We start from the raw sequence: 7,720 nt of genomic DNA, 5'->3' as shown, positions 1-7,720 counted from the left end.
TGGGCTCATTGTGAGGATCCATTGGGGTCGGATCCAGGTGCAACTGTTGGGGCGTGATAGGGTGCATTGTTGGGGTGACCAGGTGCAGGGGGGAGTGGGGGCTAGTCAGGAGGATTCTGAGTCTAATGGGTCTGGATGCTCGGGAGCAGCTCCCTGTACCTTGATTCCTCCCTCTGCAGCTGAGGAGGCTTGGCTTAGAGGAAATATGGGGGATGAGAGTTGGAGGGAGAGGAGTGAGTTGGCAGAGCTCCCGAACAACTGGGGGAGAAATCTGGGGGATGGGTCTTAACATGACCCCAGATGCCATGCGTGGAAGAGGAAGTCCCATCGTGGCCGAAGCCCAGCCGGGAACTAGCAACTCAGCCCAGCTCAAGATAGTAGCCTCCCAGCCAGTCAGATAATACATTTTGCTTTTTAAATTTTGTCATGTAAATTTTGCAATGCTTAAACTTTCCAAATATTTTCTAATTCAGGTTGGATGGGCAATGGCCTCAAGGTTTAATGTCTTCAAATAATACTTGCATTTCAACCATCCATTGACTTACAATTATGCTGGGACTTACGTCTGTAAAGTGACCAATTCGCTTGGACAAACAAGTGATCAAAAGACGATCTACATTTTAGGTGAGTTGTTGTTTCTCCCTTCACTTCCTAAGCATGCTTTGTTTAAAATACTGTTTCAGAACTGGATTAGAGTCTAGCTGAATGTGTTTTTTAGTCATGTTCTATAACAGATTACCTAAAACTCAGTCTTTGATTAAAGATAATATAAAACTGGGAAGGACAAATGGAAATCTAATAGGTTGGATATTAGGAAAAAAATTTTGCACTAGGAGGGTGGTGAAGCACTGGAATGGGTTACCTAGGGAGGGTGGTGGAATCTCCATCCTTAGAGGCTTTTAAAGTCAGGCTTGACAAAGCCCTGGCTGGGATGATTTAGTTGGGGATTGGTCCTGCTTTGAGAAGGGGTTTGGACTAGATGACCTCCTGAGGTCCCTTCCAACCCTGAGAGTGTATGAGTCTATTTAATAAACCATTACTCTGCTAGTACTGCCACTGTTTCTAGGGGCTAATACCGTTGTTCAATCATGCATGCCATCTGCCAATTGTAGTACTTACCAGGACCACAGTAGTGTCTGAGATGATACATTAGCTCTAAGAGAAAGTGTTTCCCTCCCTCTACGGTGAAGACAGCATTATTGGCAACATCCATGCTACCTAATTTGTGATCAGTTGACAAATGGAAGAGATTTTAGCTGGGAAGGAGTTAAATAAAATGACAGAGTTGAAGGCGAGGGAAAGAAATGTTATCCAACCCAAACTTAAAATAATTTTCTGAGGACGTCTGGTTTTATTCCTTTATCCTCAGCTGAGCTGGTCAGAATAACAGTGACGCCTCTCACTGCTCATGCACTCCTATGGAGCAGTCGTAAAGCTAATTACAAGCAGCAAAAATGGTTAGCTCACCTTGCTTCAACCAAGGCCAGCGTAACCCATTTGGCGACCTAGGCAGTCACCTAGGGCGCTATCATTTGGCGGGCGGCGGCTGGATGTTTGGCCACCATGGTTGTTGGTGGTATTTTGGGGGCAGGACCTTCCACCACCTAGAGTGCCAAAAAGGCTGTCAGCGCTCCTGGCTACACCTGCCCCTTCCCGTCTGTGTGGTACTCTCTTGTGGGTGGGATATTGCTGTTGGCAGACTTTTCATTAGTATTTAAATCAGGAAAGCACTTATACCAGGGTTTCCCATGGTAAAGAATCTCAGGAGCAGACAGAAGTGCCCTGTTACCGTAGTACATGTTCCTTTGAGTATATCAGCATATTGAAAGAATACCATGGCCTAATGAAGATCATACATAGTAGCATCAGTAGTAGAGCTGAGACCCAACATTATTATATTGCCACGATGATGGGAGTAAATGAAATGGAATTGCTTAATTTTACCAATAGGTTCAAATGTTTCAATGAACGGGTGGTAGCAGTATTCAGAACATGAACTATAAATTCATTTTACTCTTTCTCTGTTCTTGAGGGCAAATCTGTATGGTAAGGTCTGAATCCATTCTTATCTCAGTAGCTACTGTGCTGGTGGCACTACAGATTCAGCCTGTAGACCACTGAGAGTGAGTAGTGAAGTAACAGCCTCTTTGGCTAACAGAGCAGAAAAAATATCGTTCTTGGAGGCTGTGAATGGAGAATGAAATTGAGCAAGATAGCACCACACAATCCACACTTAAAACACTGAAGTCACACCCTCTGTATGCCAAGTACATACTTGAGCAGGCTTCACTACTTCATAGCAGAGTGCCACGGGCTGTATACCTCAGACCACATTGACTATAAACGAATGGGAGGGGAAGGTGAGTGACCTTGAACTCGGTACAGCTTAATCTGGCTTGGGGAGAATGTAGACAATACTGTCAAAGATAGAATTTCAATATTTGAACCAAATTGGTATAAGCATGCAAAATATTAGTGTTAAACCCTTTCAAAAACACATTTGAAGAAGCTCGTAAGTATGCATGTGCAGTTCTATGACCTGAAAATAAATGTATCAATATCTTCCTGAGGATAAATCCCCTGTAAATTGTTCTGTAACGCTCTGCGTTTTGCCTTCGTTGAACTATTATGTTACTGAAGACAGCCAATGCTTAATTGGAAAGGTTGACTAAGAAGCTTTGGAAAAACTGTACAAAACCTATGTAAGGGTTTGAAAGCTTCCTGGGTATTTAAAATCAAATAAACCATTTAAACAGAGGTGGTTATTTGTTAAAACGGTAGTTTAAAACTATTTTAGTCCTGCAGCATTGATGACAAGAACACTTAACATATGGGAACTATAATCCTTAAACCTGTTCAATTGCATGTTAACTAAGGCAGAAGAAATCAGCTGGAAGTAGACATAAATTTTAAAAAGAAATGTAATTTGCTATTACAGATTACAATACATAGAATCTGAACAATTAAATATATTTGATCTTGAAAACAGTTTTTAATGAACAGCTTGCCTCTATTATTTAGACCAGGGGTGGGCAAGCTTTCAGAAGCGGTGTGCGGAATCTTCATTTGTTCACTCTAATTTAAGCTTTCATGTTTTCAGAAGGTCTCTTTCTATAAGTCTGTAATAAATAATTGAAACTATTGTTGTATGTAAAGTAAATAAGGTTTTTAAAATGTTTAAGAAGCTTCATTTAAAATTAAATTAAATTGCAGAGCCCCCTGGACCGGTGGCGAGGACCCGGGCAGTGTGAGCGCCACTGAAAATCAGCTCACGTGCCGCCTTCGGCACTCGTTCCATAGGTTGCCTACCCCTGATTTAGACACATTGAGCATATTGTGGCTGCAGTCTTTGTAAAATGAAATAAGTACCAAATTCTAAAATTACTTTGCTCCCCTTTTTCTATTTCAAAGATAACAAGGATTCTTAGACTTCCAAATGATTTTTTTCCACTAAAAATCAGTATTAACTATTTGTATCTTAAACTATTTCAGTTATCCTAACATGCCTGTCCACAGCTTCCAACTGATTATCAAAAAACTTTAAAAACCTCAACAGTGCATACCAGTCTGGAAGAATGGTCAGAAAAATTAGCCAACTAGTCATTAATCTGTAGGTAAACAGCCATCATGATGGTGAAATTTTCAAGATTGTTGAGCTATGCAGAGTACAAAAGAAATTGCTTGGGTGCTAATGTATGATTGCAAATGTACATTCTAAGGGAAATTAAGGTAGACACAATTGTCAATAAACATATTCAACTTCTATAGACTAAGAATTTCATTCAAACATAAACTTAATAAACAAGAAAAGTAAAATCAAAATTGAACATCAAGTAAATCTCTTTCTGTGAAGTTTCCTAAAGTAGTAAGAGAAAAAGGATTGAGAACTGAGCTTAACGTTGGTGAGGAATTTTACCTGATCACATATCTAGCACTAAAATGCTGTAATGCAGGCCTGCACAACTCATAAAGCGGCAAGGGCCATATTACTCCAAAGAAAATAGCTGAGGGCTGAAACCCCCGCAGCACCGCCACCCCCCCCACCTCTGCCAACATCACCCAACCCCCCTGAAACACAACCCCCCAGCACCGCCCGCCCCCCCACAAAACAACTCCCCCTAAGCACCGCCCACCCCACAGAAACAAACCCTCCTTCCCCAGCGCCGCCCTGCTGAAACAGCAGTATTGAACCTCGGGCAATATGTTATGGGGGCCCCGAAGGCAATATAATTAATCTAAAAGAAAAATGTCTTTTTTTACTAGAAGTAGAATAAGATCTTCCCCCACCTTGTAATCAGTTGCCCTGTTGAATGAATGAGGTGTGACTGAGGAAGGCGTGGAAGGCAGCACCTCCAGACAGCTGCAACCCTTGGAGAGGGGCTGGGAGCCAGACCAGATCAGTAGAACAAGTCAGCCACTGACTCCTTGCTCGCCTTCTCACCCCCTGCCACTGCCTGCCCACTCGCTCGCCTCTTCAGCCCCCCTTCCCCGCTGCCGACTCACCTGCCCCCCCGCCACTGCCCGCCTGCTCACCTCCTCCGACCCCCACTCCCCGCTTGCCTCCTCAGCCCCCCTTCCCCGCCGCCGGCTCACCTGCCCCCCTGCCACTGCCCGTCCACTCACTTCCTCAGCTCTTCTCCCTCACCGCCAGCTCACCTGCTCCCCTGCCAATGCCCGCCTGCTCACCTCCTCCGACCCCCGCTTGCCTCCTCAGCCCCGCTTCCCAGACGCCGGCTCATCTGCCCCCCTCGCCACTGCCCGTCCACTCGCTTCCTCAGCCCTTCTCCCTCGCTGCCAGCTCACCTGCCCCCCCGCCAATGCCCGCTCGCTCACCTCCTCAGACCCCGCTCGCCTCCTCAGCCCCCCTTCCCCACCGCCGGCTCACCTGCCCCCCCACCATTGCCCGTCCACTCGCTTCCTCAGGCCTTCTCCCTCACCACCAGCTCACCTGCTCCCCTGCCAACGCCCGCCCGCTCGCTTCCTCAGCCCTTTTCCCTCGCCGCCAGCTCACCTGCTCCCCTGCCAATGCCCGCCCACTCGCCTCCTCAGACCCCCACTCCCCTCTTGCCTCCTCAGCCCCCCTTCCCTGCTGCCGGCTCATCTGCTCCCCCACCATTGCCCGTCCAGTCGCTTCCTCAGCCCTTTTCTCTCGCCGTCAGCTCACCTGCTCCCCTGCCAATGCCCGCCCGCTCGCCTCCTCAGACCCCCACTCCCCGCTCGCCTCCTCAGACCCCCACTCCCCGCTCGCCTCCTCAGCCCCCCTTCCCCGCTGCCAGCTCAACTACCCCCCTCGCCACTGCCCGTCCACTCGCTTCCTCAGCCCTTCTCCCTGCCGCCAGCTCACCTGCTCCCCCGCCAATGCCCGCCCGCTCACCTCCTCAGACCCCCACTCCCCTCTCGCCTCCTCAGCCCCCCTTCCCCACCGCCGGCACACCTGCCCCCCCACCATTGCCCGTCCACTCGCTTCCTCAGGCCTTCTCCCTCGCCACCAGCTCACCTGCTCCCCTGCCAACCCCCGCCCGCTCGCTTCCTCAGCCCTTTTCCCTCGCCGCCAGCTCACCTGCTTCCCTGCCAATGCCCGCCCGCTCGCCTCCTCAGACCCCCACTCTCCGCTCGCCTCCTCAGCCCCCCTTCCCCGCTGCCGGCTCACCTGCTCCCCCACCATTGCCCATCCACTCGCTTCCTCAGCCCTTTTCCCTCGCCGCCAGCTCACCTGCTCCCCTGCCAATGCCCGTCCGCTCGCCTCCTCAGACCCCCACTCCCCGCTTGCCTCCTCAGCTCCCCTTCCCCGCTGCCGGCTCAACTACCCCCCTCGCCACTGCCCGTCCACTCGCTTCCTCAGCCCTTTTCCCTGCCGCCAGCTCACCTGCTCCCCCGCCAATGCCCGCCCGCTCACCTCCTCAGACCCCCACTCCGCTCTCGCCTCCTCAGCCCCCCTTCCCCGCTGCCAGCTCACCTGCCCCCCCGCCACTGCCCGCCTGCTCACCTCCTCCGACCCCCACTCCCCGCTCGCCTCCTCAGCCCCCCTTCCCCGCCGCTGGCTCACCTGACCCCCCGCCACTGCCCGCCTGCTCACCTCCTCCGACCCCCGCTCGCCTCCTCAGCCCCGCTTCCCAGACGCCGGCTCATCTGCTCCCCTCGCCACTGCCCGTCCACTCGCTTCCTCAGCCCTTCTCCCTCGCCACCAGCTCACCTGCTCCCCTGCCAGCGCCCACCCGCTCGTTTCCTCAGCCCTTTTCCCTCGCTACCAGCTTACCTGCCCCCCCACCATTGCCCGTCCACTCGCTTCCTCAGCCCTTCTCCCTCGCCACCAGCTCACCTGCTCCCCTGCCAGCGCCCACCCGCTCGTTTCCTCAGCCCTTTTCCCTCGCCGCCAGCTCACCTGCTCCCCTGCCAATGCCCGCCTACTCACCTCCTCAGACCCCCACTCCCCTCTCGCCTCCTCAGCCCCCCTTCCCCGCCGCCAGCTCACCTGCCCCCCCGCCACTGCCCGTCCTCTCGCTTCCTCAGCACTTCTCCCTCGCTGCCAGCTCACCTGCTCCCCCGCCAACGCCCGCCCGCTCGCCTCCTCAGACCCCCACTCCCTGCTCGCCTCCTCAGCCCCGCTTCCCTGCCACCAGCTCACCTGCCCCCCCACAACTGCCCATCCACTCACTTCCTCAGCCCTTCTCCCTCGCCACTGGCTCACCTGCTCCAACGCCTGCCCGCTCGCCTCCTCAGCCCCCCTTCCCCACCGCCAGCTCATCTGCCCCTCTCGCCACTGCCCGTCCACTCGCTTCCTCAGCCCTTCTCCCTCGCTGCCAGCTCACCTGCTCCCCCGCCAACGCCCGCCCGCTTGCCTCCTCAGACCCCCACTCCTTGCTCGCCTCCTCAGCCCCGCTTCCCCGTCGCCGGCTCACCTGCCACCTCACCACTGCCCGTCCACTTGCTTCCTCAGCCCTTTTCCGTCGCCACTGGCTCACCTGCTCCAACGCCTGCCCGCTCGCCTCCTCAGCCCTGCTTCCCTGCCGCCAGCTCATCTGCCCCCCTCGCCACTGCCCGTCCACTCGCTTTCTCAGCCCTTCTCCCTCGCTGCCAGCTCACCTGCTCCCCCGCCAATGCCCGCCCGCTCGCCTCCTCAGATCCCCACTCCCTCGGCTCACTTGCCCCCCCCCACTCGCCTTCTCAGCCCTCCCTCCTCCCCCCCAGCTCACATACTCACCCCCCCGCCACTGCCTGCCCACTCGCCTCCTCAGCCTCCCAGTCCCCTGGCCACTGATGAGCTGCCAAAATCTTAACAACTGGTTCTCTCCTCACCCCACAAGGGGATCATGCCCCCTACCGCCCCCAGGACCTCCTGCCCCATCCAACCCCTTCCCTGTCCCCTGACTGCCCCCCACCATCACATACAACCCCTCCTCTCATTCCTGATGGCCTCCCTGGGACCCCTGCCCTATCCAACCACTTCTTCTCTCTGTCCCCTGACTGTCCCTGGAACCTCTGCCCCTGACTGCCCCCCACCATCCCGTCCACCCTCCTCTCCCTCCTGATGGCCCCCCCAGACCCTTGCCCTCATTCAACCCCCCTGTTCTCTGCCCTCTGACCACTCCGACTCCTATCCACCCCCAAACCCCAACCACCATCCCGAACTCCCCTGCCCCCATCCAACCCCCCTCCTTGCCCCCTCACCGCGCTGCCTGGAGGTGGCTGGCGGCACTTCAGCTCGCCACTTGGCTGGAGC

General features: G+C 53.9%; 1 protein-coding gene across 1 annotated transcript in view; it reads left to right on the top strand.

Moving 5' to 3' along the window:
- The window catches only part of LOC127033528 (nectin-3-like), a gene marked incomplete at its 5' end in the record, with an annotated part of 44,321 nt that extends 43,819 nt beyond the window's left edge, over window positions 1–502 (top strand). The window contains one exon of the mRNA XM_050921474.1: window positions 474–502. Within this exon, the coding sequence (XP_050777431.1) occupies window positions 474–502 (29 nt within the window). The remainder of the gene's footprint in view (window positions 1–473) is intronic.
- Window positions 503–7,720: the final 7,218 nt, after the last annotated feature.

Source organism: Gopherus flavomarginatus, chromosome 13 (assembly GCF_025201925.1).
Source record: "Gopherus flavomarginatus isolate rGopFla2 chromosome 13, rGopFla2.mat.asm, whole genome shotgun sequence".
NCBI lineage: Eukaryota > Metazoa > Chordata > Testudines > Testudinidae > Gopherus > Gopherus flavomarginatus.
This window is presented reverse-complemented; position numbering and strand designations above follow the sequence as displayed.